Source organism: Coloeus monedula (genome assembly GCF_965178545.1).
Source record: "Coloeus monedula genome assembly, chromosome: 6".
Lineage (NCBI taxonomy): Eukaryota > Metazoa > Chordata > Aves > Passeriformes > Corvidae > Coloeus > Coloeus monedula.
In genome coordinates this window covers 50,867,379-50,887,392 of record NC_138786.1, presented here as the reverse complement: position 1 = coordinate 50,887,392, position 20,014 = coordinate 50,867,379, and the positions used below count along the sequence as shown (strand labels likewise).

Sequence of the window (20,014 nt, the reverse complement as noted above, 5' to 3'; positions counted from 1 at the left end):
CTAAGGGCATGACTTCAGTTGTTCACTCCCCACTTACCAGTAGCTCCACCCCCCACAAGAAAACTGCAACGCACCGGTCCGTTTATTTAATTCTTTAGTCATTGAAATTGAACAAGTAAATCAGTTGTAAGGAAAAATATTCAAATATAAATTTGCTAAAGTACATTCTCCTCACAGAGGACTAACCACATGCCACAGACCTGTGTGCAAAAGAGAGCCTATGAACAATTTTTTGGAGCATGGAAGCCTACCCTAGGGCAGAGGAGTAGTTTCAGAAGTTTCAACCCAAAAAGATAATAACCAAGAAATTAAGCTCTCGAAAACAGAAGCTCTAATGACAGTTGTCTTGTCATAGTTGCACACTGCTAACCCAAAGCCATTACAGAAAGCTTCACTAGGCTTGTCTGATCAATATGACTAACCCATAGCAGGTAGAAGTTAACATAGCTCTACTGAAGTCACTGGAATTTGTGAGAACCAATAAATCTCTAAATGTGGCTCCAAAAGAGCTACTACATGTACTTGTCACAAAAGCATAGAAGAATAATGGCAGGATTGTTTAAATAAAGATACACAAATACAGAATAATAGAAGAATACAAAAAGTATGAATGTCCCAGAACGTCAGTTCAACTGTACAAGCATTTCTACCCAACTCTAATTTTTAAAAAGTCTACCATTCAGTACATACTTGAAAAGATACAGCAGAACAATAGAATTATAAAGAGAGTTGTACCAATTTTTAAGTAGAAAATACAAGTTATATCTTCCAGCTTGTATTAGTCTTAGCAAATTTCATACAGCCTTTGGTTTCAAACCAATACAATGCAATTAACATTACAGTGCTTACTTTAGTATTGATTAGGAGAGGACATTGTATAATTGAGGGAGAAAATGTGAAAATTGGGAGTACCAAAGTCCTGTATTATAGAAAGTAAAGGCTGAAGCAAAAATACTCTTGCGTATATTCTGTACATCCCGTAAACACACATTCAAAATAGTAAACAGGCCTCCCAAGCCTCTCAAACAGTAGCAGTATAGCATACATATATACAGCATATATAACAATTTTTAGGAAATGTGTAGCCCATCAATTCTGTGCTTAATCATTTGTGGTTCAGACAATACATTCATATATAAGCAGTTCATCTCATTTATTATTTGGAGCTTGTTGGTTGCCATAGACAAGAACAGATCAATTAACGCTGAGCCTTGTTTTTACTCAGATACTGCCACTATGTAAGCAATGCTCAACTGCTGAAGAACAATCTTTCCTGCTACAAAGCTGAGAACTTTCAGATTTATGTATAGCAATTCAAGCAGAAATTCTTTGCAGAAGTTTTCCAGTTATTTTTTCAGTAACTGGGTAGAGCAAGTAGTTACCTTCTATCTTAAAAAGAAGGCATGAAAATTATCAGTAAGCATAAAGAATTACTACTTATATCTATAACATTCAGTCTCTACTCTTTTAGTTTTGAATACTAAGACTTGGAAAAGAGACCAAGGTTTTTGAACATTGTATGGAGCAACTTACATGCTCATTTACAACAAAAAGTAAAATCAAGAATTTTTTCCATTATTTATCAAAGTGGCTTTTAATAACATTATGATATATGCAAATCCATGGTAGCAAAGTGTTGTATAATATATTTGTTATAACATATAAACATTATATAATAATGTACTAATATGAAGTACACTTTAATGCAAGAAATGAAGCTCAAGATGTTTGTAAGGAAGAGCTCAGTGCTTCACACTAAGAATTCCTTCTGGCACTAAATCCTCCTCATTATCTGGGTAAATCGTTACTGACTTTCTTTCTTCAAAGCTTCTAGTCTTTGTAGTAGTGCATTTCCAAACACCTCTCGATATGCAGGGCTGAGAGAGTCCAACAAGGAGTAGACAGTTTCATGGTATGGAGTTTGCAGTCTGTCATCAGTCTGATCAAAATCATAAGCTACTACCTGCAACAAAGAATTGGGTGGTTAAATTTCTGTGGTGATGGATCACCTTGGCACATGTAGCACAACATTTAACTTTGCCAATCAGGGTAGTACTGGAACGTGAGAACCAAAAATACTGGATTTAAATCACAGTCTCTGCTTTCTACAATGGAGCTAACTGGTCATACAGTATTTAAGACAATTTCATATACCTTTTGTCGAAATCTCAGAATATTAGTAAAATACCTCATTATCATCTTTGAAAAGAAGACTCACATCTATGTGTCTGTACAAAAGTTACAAATGGTGCAAATGTATAGATGCTGTATTATGGACTTCTTTGCGTACCTGAGAAACCCAAATACTGATGCCTGTAACAAATCGCTGATTCTATCTTCGTCATTTTGTACTTTATATAATTTCCTGATTTTTTATTAACTTCCCTTCTTGCTGTGTTGGAAGTAACTAGTTAAAGTTCCCTTTTCTAGAAGAAAACATGTAGATCAGGCTTTCATGAAAGTACAAGAGGAGTAGGTGTGGTTGTCAGTGAAGTATTTTACTAGGCACCTTTTGAATATGCTCATCGTTCAAAACAAAGTTTAAAAAATTATAAACAAATTAGTTTACCCTGAGTCCTGCTTCAGTGAGCTCCAGACAGTATCTGTTCCTTTCCCTGGTTTCCACATTGATATATGCCACATCCTCTGCACAGGGAAGGGTTTTTGACACAAACATGTTGCTGACGGCAAACAAAACATCATTTACAACAGCTTCAGCTTCTAGTCTCATATCTTTCACATCCGTTCCTTCAAAGTCTCTATAATCAGAATCCTCTTCAAACCCTGTATTATTGGGCAACTCCATAGGATTGCAATCAGTCTCCATTCTGCACATAGAAACATTTATTTTAGATTCATTATAACACTACACTCAATAGATATTAACACCATAAAACACAAGTTATATTTTAAGCAGACATATTTAATATTGTCCAAAAGAAAAGGAAACTATGAGACCCAATGACTTCCGTAAGTCATGAAATGACCATCTAGAGAACTCAAACCTAAAATATTCAGAACAAGTCCTGAAGAAGACTACCCGAACATTTAAAAGCGGTACCAGTATCGCTGAAGCTAGTTTTTCTTAGGCAAATTAACTTGCATTCTATTGTATAAGACTCTGTTATGATTCAGCAGTCATTAATTCTGCCCTTTGCTGATCCAAATGCAGGAGGAAGACAAGCCATGCCTGGCAAAACTGAAATCAATAGCTGCAGAAAACAAAAACCTACTGTTGGTGAATATAAGGAAGACTTAGAAAAGTCTGTGGATTAAATGGATTATCAGAGACTTTAAGCATTAACAGCAGCTATTTGTTACAGCCACCAAAGAATAAAGCTCCTGTTTATCTTTTAGGCACAACTGCCGATACATTTCAGAGACACAGTCTGCTGGTCTTTGCGAGCAACCGGTACCAAAACGGGACAGCCCCAGCGGGGTTATCGCCACGGCTCCTGCAGTGGCACCGCGGATGCCAGCGTCGCCAGGAGGCTTCAGCTGACACCCGTGGAACCAGGCTGAGACAGCAGGGAATGCCCCTTGGGACGCTGCCCCGAGAGCTCCGGTAGCTGAGCACTGCTGCCAGGAGGAAATGGGGGCTGCCAATCACCGATCGCAACATGCGGGACATTCACTCCACGAGATCCACGGCTTACTGCCAAATCCCACCTTGGACCTACAAACAAATTTCGAAGAAGCTGAAGGCAACAGCGGAGCTGGATACCACGCTGCGCAGCCTCCCGCTCCCAGGGACCACACCCCCGCCGCGCCCCGGAGCGCACCCACCAGCGCCAGCAGGCGGCCGAGACCCTGCCGCCCGACCCCGCCCGGCTCCGGACGCACGCACCGCACCCGCACCGCACCGCGCCCGCACCGCACCGCACCCGCACCGCACCCGCACCGCACCCGCACCGCACCCGCACCGCACCTGCACCGCTCCGCCCCGCTGCTTCCCGGGCCGCTCCCCGGAGAGGCGGCCCCGCCGCCACCAGCCGCGCGACGCCTTCCGGCCCCGCCGCCCCCTCCCGCGGCCGCTTCCGCCCCCGCCTCCTCCGCTTGGCGACGCCACTTCCCGCACGTCACGGTGCCGGTGGTCGGCGAGGGGGCGCCGGGAGGAAGGAGACGAACAGTCGCGATCGGCCCGGCCGCCCTCGCCGGCGGCGCAGAGCTGACGGGGAGGGGCTGCCCGCCCGCTGGACCCCGGCCCCTTCCCCGCGCAGCGCGGCTGCGGCGGCCCCTCCGCGCCCGCGGCCGCCGGGAAGATGGCGGCGGTGTCCGAGTGAGGATGGAGCTGCTTGTCAGCGCCTCTTCGCCCTAGGGCGGGCAGTGCCGCCCCGCCGGGGCGTGAGGGGCGGCGGTGGTGTCGCCTGGCAGCGGGGAGCCCCCGCCGTAGCCCGCGCCGAGGGGCGAGGCTTGGCCTGGTGGCCCCCGCTCAGCTCCCTCGCGCCTCCGCTCTCCGCCCGCCGCCCGGCCCCAGCCCCATCCTGCCGCCCGGCCTCGCGGCCCCCGGCGTGCAGCCGCCATGCCGTGGCCTTTCTCGGAGTCTATCAAGAAGAGAGCCTGCAGGTACCTGCTGCAGAGGTACCTGGGCCACTTCTTGCAGGAGAAGCTCAGCCTGGAACAACTCAGCCTGGATCTCTACCAGGGCACTGGCTCCTTGACGCAGGTCCCTCTGGATAAGTGGGTAAGAGATGCTGGCGCTTCACCCCCTCGGCTCCTGCTGCGTCTAAGGGACCAGCTGATTCTCTGCCCCCGGCTGCCACCCACTTTATTTTCAATACCCAGCCTCCTTTATGCAAAAAGTTATAACCATAATTAGCATTTATTCCAGGGAACTGTTGTTTGATATGCCAGCACTTAAGGAAAACAAAAAAATCTGGACATTTGTTACAGATATGTTTTTCTAGCTACGCTTCGATTGCATAATTTTTTATTATGAGAAAGGAAACAAAAACTGAAAGAAGGCAATAGCTGCTGCTATTTCAGAGAAAATGAGCTAATGTAGCCCAAACTACCAGAAATCCCTGTAGTTACTGAGGAGTATGTTTACTGACTACTAGAGATGGTGAAAACAAAGTAATCCCTGTGGTACCTATGCTTTGTCTTTGTCTTGGAGACATCTTGGTTCTTAATGATAGTGTTATGCTGACCTTAGTCTGTGTAGATCTCTAAAGACTGTTCTCTAGTCTTGTAGTAGTGAAAGTACTTGTTGACAAAAAGAAAGCTGATTTTAGCTGGAGTTTGCTTAGCAGGTGGCCTGTCACGCTCCAGTCCTCACATGTATGTTTTTTTATATGTATGCGTCTATACACAGATATGTATGTTTCCAGCCTACTGTAAAGGCAGACCTTTGGATTACCGTGTTTGTAATATTTTGTAAAGGTTCTTGGTTTAATTGCCAATGTCACTGAATTCTACCTGTCAATCCAGTGTCTGTCATGAGGAGCCTTTAGCACTGCAGTATATCAGTCACTGACTTCCAACGTAGCGTAGATGATGAGCTAGGTCCTTTGCTTTGTTGTTTTCCAAAATACATTTTTATTAGAGTATGTACTGGTTGGTATTAGGCCACAGAGGGTACATTTTAAAGTACTTGGCAATATGTGATGTTTTCAAGTAATGTTTTTCCAGTTGTTTGTGTGAAAATATGTTTGAAAGTGGTAGGGGACGGACGCTTGCGGAAGTGATCAGTGTTATCAGTGTTTGACTGTGGACTTTGATTGTTGTTTGCTTGTTTGTTTCCTTCTTTTCTTTTCTGGCTGTGTCTGCAGCTTGTTTTCTGTGGCAGGCTTGCAGTGAGGCTGCCTCGCTTTAGTGGAGTTGCTATGCCCTCTAGTGGGTATCGAGCACTCTGCGAGTCGAAGTGATGCTATTTAAAGTGTAAAATACTTTGTAACAAAGCATTTACGGGGCGGTACTAAATGAAGTGTTCATCACGTGTGCACAGTGATTAAGTGAATATGCGTAATGCTTAGGTGATCCTCCCCGTTTGTGGATCAGCATTTTTCTGTTCCTCTTGTAAACAATGTCACGTTTGAGGTTCTCTGCACGTGACTCGCATGTATGACAGATTGCAAAAGCAGATTTCGCGGAAGTATTACAGCTCTTTTTTTCCCCCTAGTCATTGTAACCTTGTTCTCAGTGAATCACCAGGATGACTGGATTTTGTACATGGTATCCATTTTTGTGGATACTTCTCTTCATCTCAGCACTGTAGATATTTTAGCTAACGTTGTGTGTTTCTAGATTGTAGAGATATGTGGGAATTCCTGGGGCTGTTAATGTAATGCCTTTGCCTTTTGGGGCCTGGGCTGTTTAGAAGAATCAAAATGTAATGCGTGGTGTTTGTAGTTGAATTTTAGTATACATTAAATACTACTTTTGTGGACTGTTGGTCAATAATGTGGAAATAAGTCCTGATGTGAAGGCTATGCTCCAGTTTTAAAATTTTGCTTGGAATGCTCTAATTACTTCCTTCTAGGAACAGCTGGCATAGGCATATGAAGCAATTTAGCTCAAGAGTACTTCAATTTTTTTACTTTTAGATAGTAAATTTCTATTTCAAAATAATAAGCAGTGTACTGAAATACACTTATTTTTATCACCATGCACATGGGTAGCAAAAAGACATCCGAGTCAGATTTATTCAAAATATGGTAGCTAGCTTACTTTCTGCTATAGCAAATTACTTTGTAAATTTGTTCAAGTAATTTAAATGAACCTGTGGTATTTTAAATTACGGTTTTCATCTCTAATAATTATTTTTGCCCTATCTTATGCTATTGCCACATGTATAATTCTTAAATATAAGTTCAAATATGTTTGAGCTTTTATATTATTTATTTTATAAAATTTTAATGTCAATGAGTTTTAGTTGATTATTTGATTCCTAAATAATTTCCCAATAGGGCTGTTCAGGTTCTGTTTCTTTAAAGTTGATGTCTTTTCCTGCTGCTTGAGTGGACTTTGGAACAGAAACTAGAAAAGGTGAACATGCAAAGCAAACAAAATGCTAAAAGCAAAGTTATTAAGAGCATAAGGAGAGCAACAAGTTAATACGATGGGAAAGTTGGACCTGGACACATAAGAATTAAAAATGTAATTTTCTGAAAACTTATTTTCTTTATTTTTAATTTTTTCTGTATAATTGGAACAACATTTTAAATACAATTAAAATGGAAAACAACTTTTAAATCCTTATTTTTTTTCAAAAGTTATGATGTCAAACTTATGCATTTTCTCAGGTAAAGTCAGTGGCCTTGTTCAACTCAGGAAGGTCAAAACCACACTTTTTTCTTGCCAGTTGAAGATTATGTCCTATGTCCTACTATTACAACCCCAGTCTTTAGTAGGGTCCTGTTTATATTGGAAAGTTGCACTTAATGAATTTGGTATGTGAATAGGATTGGGATTTGTTTTATTAAAGCCTGGGTACTTCTTGTCTAAGAACTTCAGTTTTAACTACATTTTTAAATCAAAGCACAGGCAGGAACGTCCCTTTTTTAGCATAAATGTGAAGAATATGTTTCATCTATATGGTTGTAATGAAACCTATATAGAGAAACAAGGGAGTCTTCTGAGGATCGTGAAAAACTTGAAAATTCTAAGTTACTACATTAGAACTGGTCTGATACTTTGGGCAACTTGATGGTAGCAGTGTTAATAATGCCACTATAAAAGACATGATTTAGAAAAGGCAAATATATTACACAGCAAGAGAGGATTGTTTGGGTCCATTGTTCCACTGTCACAGAGAAATCATTACACTGAAATTACATGCTATGAAATACTCCTATCACAGAAACCAAGTACTTTTTGTGCTTTTACTGTCAGCCTGCTTACAGTTTTCTTCAAGTACTGCTAAAGAAAGAACAGATTAACTTTTGTTAGTACTGTAGTATTTATAAGAGTAAGTTAGCAGACATTTTTTTTGTATAATGCAGAAATACAGATTATGCAGCTACCACAGAGCAATCTGTGTTATTCTGAAAGCTATTTTTGCTTTGGATGGCATTACATTGCAATGGAATTGAAATACTTGAAAGTGTCTTTTTTTTTTTTTTTGTTGGAGTGTAATTAATTTTCTAGTAGCCTCAAAGAGTTTTATTTGTTAGATGCAAAATTATGAATGTGATTTTAAAAAACATTGTGATTTTTAATTTTAATTTTATTGTCTTCTAGTGTCTTAATGAGATCCTGGAGTCTGCTGATGCACCTCTGGAAGTCACAGATGGATTTATCCAATCAATTTCTTTATCTGTCCCGTGGGGGTCATTGCTGCAGGATAACTGTGCATTAGAAGTAAAAGGATTAGAGATGGTCTTCAGGCCAAGGCCAAGGCTTGGTAGGCTTATTTTTTTATTTTAAAAAAGGAGATTCTTTACAGTTTTTCAGAGTCAAAAGTCTACCCTCGCTTTAGTCAATTCTTAGCCTTATTTAAAATGTCATTTAGTTTCCATACCTTAATGATTGAGAATTAATAAAGAAACTCTCAGGTGTGCGTCAGTTGGTTGTCAACTCAATTTGTTGTTGCTCTGTTAAATAACTTAAAATGCTTATAGTGTTCCTACTGTTGTATGTCTTCCAAGCTGTTTAAGAACTATAGATATGGAAGTGTGGGAAGGAGTTTTTGCAGCTCGTGTTTTTGGGTGTTGTTTGCGCAATGCTGTGAGGCAGCGTTGGTAGCTGGCTGTTGGGTGGCAGCAGGACAACATCATAGTGTAGGACTGGGAGGGGGGTTATGGAGCTTCTGGCTTTCTTTGACTACTTTAGGCTAAAAGATGCATCTTCTTGTATATTTAGAGAACAACAAATGCAGTTTAATTGCTATCACAGTCTGAAATAATGACTGAAATACTACCTTTTATTATAATGCTGAGAGAATTGTCTGAGTTCTTCTAGCTTGTCTGTATCCAGATGTTTGTTACTGATCTAGTTTAGATTGCTCTCGTGATAAACTTTTGCTGGTCATCAAACTTCCATAAATTCTGTGTAACACATAGTGCATTTTTAGTTGTGAAAATTGTTTGAATGTCTGAAGGATTTTAGTTTGGTTTCCTTCTTGTAGCATAGAGAAAATAGAAGAAAACGGTTTTTTAAACAAATAAGGAAGAAAAAAATGCATAAAACCTATTTCTTGTCTTTTGCAAGTTACCTTAAATGACTTATTTGCTTACATGTACTCTACATTTCATCCTTAGTTGTTTAACTGGAATTAAGTTTTGAGCTATGTTACTTTCTGATGTAAGATTATTGCTTTTGAAGGAATGGTAGTATTAGGAAGAAACTATTATTGCTTCACTTGCATCCAATTAGTTCTCTTTGACGCACAGTGCTTTATAATAGAGCAAACAGTATAGAAAAAACCCCACAGTGCTGGTTTTATCACACATCTATAGCCACATGGATGTTTCCAGACCTGAATGCTTAACTGAAATGTTTTGCCTATTTAACACGTTTGTATTTGTAGTTTTATTTTTGTCTGCCTATACTAGAGTGCGCTAGTTGCATTTGATTAACTTTTCTAATCCATAGTTTAATAGTATTTGCTCAGAATGGCCTTGGCATTAACTGATAGGAATGCACTGTCAATTAAGTTAATCTGGCTGATGAAAAACTTGTTCAGCTTAACACCTGCTGTGCTCTTGGATTTTGTTATATTTTACTTACTATGTCAGGTCCGTGTTAGGCTTTTAAAACACATTTTAATATGCTAAGACAACATCTTTAACCTTGCTTAGTGTTTCTCCATTTAGGATATGTTTCAAGAGGAATATGAAACCTTGAAATAATTCTTAAAAATAGGACTTACTTCATTTTGCCAATTATGCCTGCAAAAACATACCAATACAGTAAAAGAACTCCAGAAATTATTTAATTGCTTAAATTACTTAAACCACGGCTGAAAATTGATTACACTGTTGATTACCTGATTTCATCTTGTTTATAATGAGTTTTCAAATACCAAAATCTTACCAATGCAGTCTAAATAGATTACATTAATTTTAAATTAGTAAAGTCTATAATGAGAGATTGTAACTAAATTCGTTTTTAAGTATGACTTCTTACTAAGCTGTTGAAACTCTTTTCTGGGTGTGCCAAATGTATTGCTCTGTTTTGTCTTTATAGTTTCATAATGTTCATAGTTTAATTTATTAAGACTTATTTTACTCCACAGCATCTGGTTCTGAGCCCATGTATTGGTCAAGTTTTATGACCAGTAGTATGCAACTTGCAAAAGAGTGTCTTAACCAAAAATTGACAGATGAACAAGGAGAAGGGTCCCAGCCTTTTGAAGGACTTGAGAAGTTTGCAGAAACTATTGAAACAGGTATGAATCAATTACTGAGATCTGAATTAACGTCTGAGATTTAATTGGTTTATGTTGTGTCTCAGTTTTACAAAATGGCATCTCAATTTCCACAGCTTACCTGACAAATTTTCACTTGTTAGCATTGCTTGTAAAATCTAAAGAGGAAGGCAGGCCAGTTGATTTTGCTTTTGTAGTGGGGAAAAAAGCCCAATTTACCTACTAAAATATTTGTATACTTCCCTCAGTGGACAGATTGAACTCTGTTTCAGGGCAAGTTGGTGTTTGTTTCCACCAGAATAAATCCAGCTAAATTTGTGCCTGAAGGATTGATGACATATCTTAGTTTTGGAGATGGCAGTGTAATTAATCAATTGCTAATAGTGATGCTGTTGAAGGAGAAGTGGAGAATGTTTTTTCAGCTGTTTTTATCCAAAGCTGACCTGTTATGTTTTATGCATCTCCATAATCACACCATGTTGATAGAAGTACTTCAAAAACTGGTTTTTGTAGGAGGTGGTTTTTCTAAGTGAAAGAAACTAAGGGCTTATGACCATATTATGCGGTGGAAAACCTAGTGCAGAAATGTCTGAGCTGAGGGAAATACTTAAAATCCCATCTCGAGATGGAATCACTCAGTCCAGGCAGTGTTCTGCTGCAGCAATGTTTAATAGTTCTGACATGGTGCACAATGAAGGTGTTACTTTCTTTGAGGATCATCCACACTGAGCTACAGAAAAACATGGTTTGAGCTGTCACTTGCTCAAATATCTGAGCCTTAAAGAGCAGTTGTATGCTATGGATGTACATATTGGTCATTTAACAGGTGTTTGTATTGTCTTTTGAAGCCTTGATACCTTATTAAACTCAATTGATTCTTTTCACTGAAATAAATATTGAGAACTTAAACAAAATCAAAGACTCTCTAATATGGTTACAAAAGTAATTGTTTAGTAACTTGACTTAATTGCCTACACTGTATTTTTTTGTTTTCTCTTTGAAGTTCTAAGAAGAGTGAAAGTTACCTTTTTAGATACTGTGTTGCGAATAGAACATGTGCCGGAAAACTCTAAAAGTGGAACAGCGCTTGAAATCAGAGTTGAAAGGTAAACATTTTTTTTTTAAAATCTGTGGGTGGTTTTTTTTCCTAAGGCACTTTTTGCCACTTCCTGTAAAGTACATTATACTCATGCACACATGTTCTTAGTATACAGTTAGACACTAGCTCTTGAGCATCTCTTTTATAATCCCAGTGAGCATCTTCCTCACTCAGATTCCACTTAACATGTTTATACTAAAGATATTTAAGCATTAAGTTAGAAGAGTTGTGGTTTTTCCCACAAAAATGTTTTCATCAACTTCTACAGTTAATGAATAGCATTTCTCAGATGTTCAACATCCAGTGTATATTGTTGGCCAATCAGGCCATCTCTTCAATTTAGAAAAGAGACCTGACCCTTTCGAGTAATACACTTTAAATGTTTTCAGAAAAAAAGGTACAGTCCTGGAAAAAAAAAACCCAACAAAACTCTGAAAGATTTTAGGTCTTATGTGGACTTTTAAAAGAGCCCACGTGAATTCTGTAATTACTTTGAACATGAATACTGTACATGTTCTTAATGTAGATTATTCTCAACCTGTGGGAGACTGTAATCATACTTTCTTGGAAAGTATTGAGATCAGTATAGAATAAAATTGATGCTTACTGAGAATTGCTAATGAAATATATTTGGTTTTAAACATTTATGAGCTTCAGGTTGTTGTATTCTCTGAAGTATGTTCGCACAGGTAGCGTGTTTTCCTGTGGTGTCCCATAGTAAAGTTAAGATTTCCACCAATTCCCACAGAGTGGTGGGTTCTCCTTTCATGACAGTGAGCAGCACTGTAAATAGTACGAAGAGAGAGACCATGTACAAACTTAAAGACTAAAAGGCACAAGAGAAGTAACAATTTGCATGCACCCACTGTGTTTATTTCCTTTCTTTTGTCTCCCAGAACTATGTACTGTGATGAAACTGCAGATGAGTGCTCCGGAATTAATGTACATCAGCCCACAGCTTTTGCTCACAAATTACTGCAGCTCTCAGGTGTCTCTTTCTTTTGGGATGAGTTTCCTGCATCAGCAAAGTCCTCCCCAGTGTGTTCAGCTACACAGCTGGTAAAAATAAATACATTATATAAGGATGTAAATTGATGAAAGAATATATTGTTACACTAATATATAAGATTAATTTTGAAGGGTACAGGAGTTGAACTTGTACTTGAATCTGTGTTTGGTAAGTTTTATAATCAGTTCCTGTTGATTTTGAGGAGAGGCAAGGAAATGGACTTTAGGACTGAGTAGGAGTTAGGATGTATTGTACTGGTTGCAACTTTAAGAACTAGAAATTTAAGAACCCTGCAATTCACTATTCTGGGGAAACTTGCTCCTCTTTTTCCAAAAGCCTAATTCTTCTCGTTCTATGTGCTTTGTTTCTTCACAGTTACCAATACATGTTTTTAATGCCGTTGTCAAATTTTTAGTTTGTAAAATGATTATTTGTGTGATAGGCTTATTTGAAATGCTTGTGTTTTGCTTTTTTTTCTTAAGAAATGGGATACATTCTTATTCCTTTATCTTTAACTTTTTAAGGCAACTGAACCAAAGCTTTCACCTAGCTGGAATCCAAAAATCATTTATGAACCCCATCCACAACTAACAAGAAGCTTGCCAGAAATTACTCCTTCTGACCCTGTACAGATCTGTAAGCTGATTGGTAGAATGGAGTTAAGCCTAACATTAAAGCAAAATGAAGTCCTTCCTGGAGCTAAGGTTAGTCATGCTTTCCTGGTCTTTGACTAAATGAGTAGTTCTGTAGGATTTTTTTCTTCTATTACATATGAAAAAGGTGTAGGATTCTCAAGGGGGCAGAATTACTTTAGTTTTTACGTAGATTCTTTACATTCTAAACAAATAAGAATGTCTAAAAAGACATCTTCACGGTAGCCAGATGAGTCAGGGCACGCTGAAATCTGTTAAATGAGAATTTCTGTATGTTAGAGAGAGACTGAATTTAAGTGTTCAAAAAACAAGTAGATGTGACACTTTGATATGGTTTAGTAGACATGGTGGTATTCAGTTGAAGGTTGGTCTTGATGGTCTTAGAAGTCTTTTCCAACCTTAATGACTCTCTGATTCTGTTCTGTGAATTTATGTATTGGTATTACTTCTGAGAAAGTTATTCTATTTTCATGAATCTCTTGCTACTATTCTTTTTTTTTTTTTTTTCTTGTAGAACTATGACTGATTTGCCCACATAAGTGTGGAATGTTTAACTGGTGGTTGCTTAAAATCACTTTGGTTTTAAAAGGGTATAACTTTCTACAACAATACAAGTAAATTGTAAATTATTGATTAGACTGCAGCATTATAAAACACAAACATTTCCACTTCTAAATTTTTATGTTGAAATCTATAGTAAATCAAATAATAATGCCATATTTAAATGCTACTAGTAAAATTAATATTTTATTTGACTTTTACATAAAGATACAGGAAGCAAAGCAGTTGAAAATAAAGCCCTATTTTTTCTAAAGAAGTGAGTATATAGGTAAAGTTGTGTAATATATTCCCCTTCTCTCCAGTTTTTAAATTGGCTGTTGACCTGTCTTGTATAGTGTACCATATTTTATGGAAAGCATAAAGTTTTTACTGCAGTAGAGAAGAGGTTTTTTTTACATCCAGCAATTTCTAGTCAATCTTTAACTGTTCTTGTTTATTCAGTTGAGTCCTTGAAAAGTAAAATAATATTTTTCTTCATGTGAAATAGAGAAATGCTGCCAATTTCAAAAGTATAAATATACTAAACAGAAGACCTTTATAGTTTTAAGGTCTATTTCAGAAGGTGCTTACTTGAATATCTCATAATTAGTAAGTAAAACTATGTTTTTTATTACTTTGGTAATTATCAAAGGGAAAAAAAACCTATTAGCAGATTAATAGAATTCTTGATTTTTTCTATTATGAGATTGTGTATTTATTTTAAGCTAATAGTCAATGACACATCTGCATTTATCCTGCCAAACTACCAGTTGGAAGAAACAGAAAATTAAGTTTCTAGCTGTTTTATAGAAGATGAAGATACTGATGAAATGACTGTATTCTTTCCAGCATAAAAATCTATTATCCAAATAATTGATTCATCCAAATAATTGATTCAAGTCGTGTAAAGAAAAGTTCCTTGAGTGTTCTTGACAGTGTTCTTTCCTTTTCTTTTTAGTTGGATATAGATGGACAAGTAGATTCTGTACATCTGTTTCTGTCACCAAGGCAGGTTCATCTTCTATTGGACATGGTAGCAGCTATTGCTGGACCAGGCAAGTGAGCATTCTGTAGAAGTTAAATATGTATTAAAAGAAACAAAGAAATAATCTTTGCAAGATAAACAAGTTTCCTCAGTTGAAAAAAAATTGTCGTGGTACATTACTATGAGTTTTTATCTGATATCAATGAAATGTTCTGTAGCTGCTGTGAGTTAGGACTGTGATCAGTTTCTTGTCTTCAGTGGCAAATTGTACATCTAGCAATAAAAAACCCAACAAATAAGGCTTGACACATGACTGTATAATAGTACAAGAAATGAGGAAATTGTAGGTTGTCACTGTTGCGCACAGGGACGGTGAAAAACGACATGACTCCAGGTCAGAGAAATATGGTTGAAGCCGACCCTTTAATGCCAAAACCCATCTTTTTATAGCATGGATCTCAAAAGAGAAATTACATTATTGGGTGCTTCACCCTACACCTCCCAGAGTGATTGGCTGAATGCTACAACACCTATTTCAAAATATTTTCTTCAGTGAACCAAAACAAGACCTTGCCAGGTGCAAGATAAAGAGTTAGTTTACAGAACGGTCTTTCACTGTTTCTCAGCTAAAGCATGAGAAAGGAAAAACTTTACAAATGCTTCAGCAGCTGGAAAATTCCTCTGCTCCTGCTTTTTAGCATCCACACTAGGTGAAGAAAATTAGGAGACCAAACCAATTCTGGTTCTTGTAGCTTCTGTTTCACAAGAGGAACTTAGGTTCTCTGTCCTATGTTTTAGTGACAGGCACAGAAATTATAGAACAGACAGTAGATGAGTTTGTTGGTCTGTATTTGTGAAGATTTAAGAGCAGTGTTTCAACTACTGCAGTAGAAGTATGAGAGTATTTTGGTTTGTTCCCCTCATCTATTTTATGTAACGACACTTGCTAGGGTAGCTAATCTTTTTGAAAGATTTGTCATATCCTGGGTAGGTGCTTAATATTCTTGTAATACTGATATACTTGTTTTATTGGACATGTTAATTGTTTTTGGACAATTGGAGGAGCATTACATACAGTTTCCCATGTATGTCATCTTCAAACCTGAAATTTTAATAATTCCTTAATAGTAGAACCTTTAAGAGGCCTAAGTCCCTAATCCTGACTGAGAAAAGAAATGTATGCATAATATAAGCCAACACACTGCATATATAACCTTGAAATATTTTCATTAGATGTGAAGTTAATGAAGTTAGGGAGAAAATAATCTGTTCTGAACAAGTAAAACCTTCAAACCAATAAAATACACAAATATACACATCTGATATATAACAGATGTATATATAAATACGGATGCATATATATACAAAAAGGATTCATTTTCAGATTAATTTTTAAATTTTTTTAGGGATACTGTTAAGGAAATTACAGTAGGATTTCTGTCCTTTTTTTGAATCTAGAGAGTCTAAGCAGGATAGAATTGTCAAATAAAGATAGGAAGAACCGGCCAATGCAACAGGAGGATGAGTATCGGATTCAGATGGAGTTGAAACGTTATTTAAGAAAAGAGTCTTTATCTGCAGGAGCATCATCTGAACAAAGCTTCTATGAGACAGAGAGTGCCAGAACGCCTTCTAGTCGTGGCAAGTATAAAAGATGATGCAAAATAGCAAATAACCTGTTGTTAAGATTGTTTAAATTGATTGTTCATCTTTTAATCTTACCAATTTATGTATTAAAGTAACTTTGACATAATGTAACAATATGCCATTAATTGTAAAGTTCAGTAAAAAATTAGCAACTAGTTTAGGTATCAGGGTAGACTTGATTCAGTATTTCATTAAAACTGTTCAGTTAATGATAATGTGCAACATGCTAAAAAAACCACAGTGTAACATCTTTTCAAATGCGTGGTTGAGGAAATTACATTTAGAATAATACTTGTGTTTGTCTGATTTTATGTGAATACTTTTTTGCTAGTTATTTTTCATTTGATTTTGACAAATCAAAGTATTTCACATTAGAATGTGTGAATTTATAGAAATGATACCAACTTGAATATGAAAATGAGATATTTAACTGTTATAATATTAGTGAGTTTTTTGCCTTTTGATTTTTATTTAAATCTCTTCATAGACAGTACTAGTCTCATGTCAAGAAAACTTGGAACTTCTGTAAATGATGTATTTAGCTGGTTATTCTGTCTAGCAGTTAGATTTCTGGACTTAGGAATTCATTTCTGTTAGAAGTAAAGTTATTTTCTTAATTAGAAAATAACTCTTTTCTATCTGTGATTTTTATTAGAGGAAGAAGTTTTCTTCTCAATGGCTGAAATGGACATGTCTCACAGCCTTTCTTCTCTTCCACCTCTTGGAGACCCTCCAACGATGGACCTAGACTTGTCTTTAACTAGTACATACACAACTACGCCAGCAGGATCTCCGCTGAGCACTACAGTGGTATAGTATTAACTGCATTTGGAATCTTTTAGAAATTAACACTTCTGTCAGGAACCGTTGCATAGTTGCTGCATTCTTTACAACATCAGGAACTGTTGCAAAATTCTAGAACAGTTGAAATGTTTACAGCTGATAGTATTCCTTTTCTGCTATGGAAATGGTATTGTAATTATTCTCATTTATTTGCCTACTAAGCTAGGAAATGTGTTTTCAAATGTCTTGAAGCTTATATAGGATGCATTATGATTTATTTTCTTTTTAATTACTGCATGTTTGCCACCTGGTTTTCTTTTAATATAGATTACACAGGCAATGTTGTATGAAATTGTTGTATTAAATTTTTCCTCAAACAACATAAAAACTGCGCTGTTGTTAATGACCATCTTTCCCAAATCTGTTGTGTACCTAATGTTTTCCTTAATGAAAACCGTGGAGAATAGTTGTGGAACTAGACAATATATGCTCATGGGGAGCGCAATTTCAGCTTTAAAAATATGTGGGTATAGATGCTCATGGAATTAAAAAGTGTACCCCAAAGTAAAGCATGTCTACATTGATAAGTTGAGCACTAATTCTCCATGAATTGATTGTTGATTGTTTATTGTTGGTTTATGCATGTTGGAGTTTTTTGTTCATTTACCTTATTCATGTTTGATCTAATGTCTAACAACTCTTTGCAAGTTTAAGGTCGTATATATTTTTGTTTCAGCTGCAACCGACTTGGGGTGATTTTCTTGATCGTAACAAACAAGAATTACAGCCTCCAAGAGGTTCTTCACTAACAGCCAATATGGTTCACCAGACTTCCTTAAGAAGGACATGTAAGTAACAACAGATAGGTAGTTCTCCCTAGATAATTATGAAAATGAATTGTTATGCAGCAACTTGGTAAAAAGAAATGAAAATCAAAAGTAAGATGATTTTATAAATGTATTATTGCTGAAAAATTACGTGAACTTAATTTTGTATTTCAGCTATTCCATCCAGATCTGTTTCTGTGGATGAATCCAGACCTGAGCTACTTTTTAGACTGGCAGTTGGAACTTTCTCAGTGTCTGTACTTCATATTGACCCTTTACCCCCTCCTGAAAGTTCACTGAACCTTAACCCATTGACACCAATGGCTCGGGATTTCTTTGCCCGAATAGAAAAGATTGAGCCAGTTAAGTTTTCAACAGAAGATTTTCTGTCCTTCCGAGAAGTATTTGCAGAAGCTTGTTCTCATGATCACCTTAGGTATAACTTTGCTTATTAATAAATATAATTAACAAAAATATATTTTAAGTAAAGTTGAATAAAGTAAGTTTATTTCCATAGGAATTGTGTAACTTAATATTTGAATTGCATTAGACTTCTTTATTAATTTCAAAATAGTCTTGAATTTTGACATCTGTTGTCCAAGACTTTTCTTTTTTTTAAATTAAAACAGAAGAAGAAAAGAGAATAAACATTAAAATCACCTAGCTTTTTAATAGATGAATTAAATTAGGTACAGTTTCTATGACAGAAGTCTAAAGAGTCAAGAATCATTAAGTAAATTATTTCTTTAGAAATAGCTGTGATTTACTGGACTATTTTTATCCCAATATAGTGATTACTGCTTGAAGGAGCTTAGGGTTTTACTTAGTGCAAAATATTGTATCAGTAGGGATAAAGGCTAAGTGTGAACAAGATAATAAAGTCAGGCAACAGTCTTTCCTTTGCAGAAGTTTTTACCATCCCAGTACAGTGTATGAAGTAAAATATTTAAGGGTGTATATCCCTCTTTTTACCCTATGTATGTAATTTAGACTTTGTGAGACATTTGACTTTGTCAATCTAAGGATGCTAGTTTTATGTGAATTGCACCTCAGGTTAGATGTCTAAAATGTGCTTTACAAATTTCTCTATGCTGACCATTGTTGATGTGTAACATGAGCTCCATTGTCTTTATTGCTAAATCTGTAATAATTAGATATTTTCATAGTTTTGGAGAAATTACAGAGCTTTAAATGATTTTAAAAGGATTGTAATGATCCTTTTTTTACATACTTAAGTCATGACTTTTCATAATTGTTATCGTTTATGCTACTTCTAATAATTCATAATTTTAATAATTCAGGTTTATAGGTACTGGCATCAAAGTGTCTTATGAACAAAGACAAAGGACTGCCTCTCGAAGTTTTAGTACTGACTTATCCATTGGAAATATGGAGTTCCTGGAATGCCTTTTTTCTACTGACTCTCATTCCATGCAGCCTCACTATACAGAGGTATGTAAAAAATAAAGGGAGGTCCGTAAAAAAGAAATGTTAGTTGTATAACTGAGAATGCCAGATTTTAAAATGGTTGTAATTTAAATGTTTCTTAATAGTTTTTTGGTTTTTAAGTATGTTACAGTTTTAAGATAAAATTTACATTTATTTCTGAGCTCAAATAGTGAACCCAGCTTCTGTCATACCTGACAGGAACAGCACCAAGTAGCCAAACTTTGTTAGTTACTTGTCTTCCTTGCTTAACAGGGTTTGGATATTAGAGTAAATGTTTTCCAGAACTAAGCAAAGGAGTTGAGCAATGCAAAGATTTCTTGGGGTGGTGATTATTCTTCCAGCTGTTTTAATGGTCAGAAACATCCAGTAAGGGAGCTGAATATGTGGATTGAGTAAACGGTTGAGCTGGGGCTCTGTTTGCTGACTTCAGTGTGGGGTTACCTGTCTGTCCTAGGTAAAAATGTCATAAGTATATTTTCCTGTGGCAACTCTTTCCTTCTTATTTACTAAGTATTTTTAATTTTTTTTCTGAAGCTGCTGACATTTCATTCTGAAGAAAGAAATGATTCTCATTCTATGCCATGCCTTCAGCTGCATTATAAGCATTTAGATAATAGAGGGCCTCAGGTAAGGTGGGAGATTAAAAAGACCAAGTTTCTGTATAATAACCTTTGTCTAATTTGGTTTATTTGAATAGGAATCTAACTGTACAA

At 36.8% G+C, this 20,014-nt stretch overlaps 2 protein-coding genes across 5 annotated transcripts in view; one reads left to right on the top strand and one right to left on the bottom strand.

The window, feature by feature from the left end:
• Positions 1-90: 90 nt before the first annotated feature.
• GSKIP (GSK3B interacting protein) lies at positions 91-4,034 on the bottom strand (the record flags this gene model as incomplete). 2 transcript variants are annotated; one of them, XM_082284345.1, is made up of 3 exons in its annotated part: positions 91-1,963; positions 2,570-2,828; positions 3,929-4,034. In XM_082284345.1, the coding sequence occupies 2 exons, from the start codon at positions 2,825-2,827 to the stop codon at positions 1,805-1,807; spliced, it is 417 nt and encodes a 138-aa protein (XP_082140471.1). In that variant the 3' UTR covers positions 91-1,804. The 2 variants fall into 2 exon arrangements, with proteins under 2 accessions (XP_082140471.1, XP_082140470.1); XM_082284344.1 differs by lacking the exon at positions 3,929-4,034 and having other exon boundaries at positions 2,570-2,836.
• A 50-nt stretch (positions 4,035-4,084) lies between these two features.
• ATG2B (autophagy related 2B) overlaps positions 4,085-20,014 on the top strand; it is a 47,108-nt gene continuing 31,178 nt past the window's right edge. For 2 of the 3 annotated variants that reach the window (XM_082284289.1, XM_082284288.1), the window contains exons 1-13: positions 4,085-4,684; positions 8,182-8,344; positions 10,178-10,330; positions 11,313-11,415; positions 12,305-12,467; positions 12,942-13,121; positions 14,569-14,665; positions 16,054-16,236; positions 16,898-17,052; positions 17,762-17,873; positions 18,027-18,288; positions 19,154-19,304; positions 19,836-19,928. In XM_082284289.1, coding sequence (XP_082140415.1) covers positions 4,523-4,684; positions 8,182-8,344; positions 10,178-10,330; positions 11,313-11,415; positions 12,305-12,467; positions 12,942-13,121; positions 14,569-14,665; positions 16,054-16,236; positions 16,898-17,052; positions 17,762-17,873; positions 18,027-18,288; positions 19,154-19,304; positions 19,836-19,928 — 1,977 coding nt within the window. In that variant the 5' untranslated portion in view covers positions 4,085-4,522. Of the gene's footprint in view, positions 4,685-8,181; positions 8,345-10,177; positions 10,331-11,312; positions 11,416-12,304; positions 12,468-12,941; positions 13,122-14,568; positions 14,666-16,053; positions 16,237-16,897; positions 17,053-17,761; positions 17,874-18,026; positions 18,289-19,153; positions 19,305-19,835; positions 19,929-20,014 lie in introns of those variants that run through there. The other variant, XM_082284290.1, reaches the window with a different exon arrangement.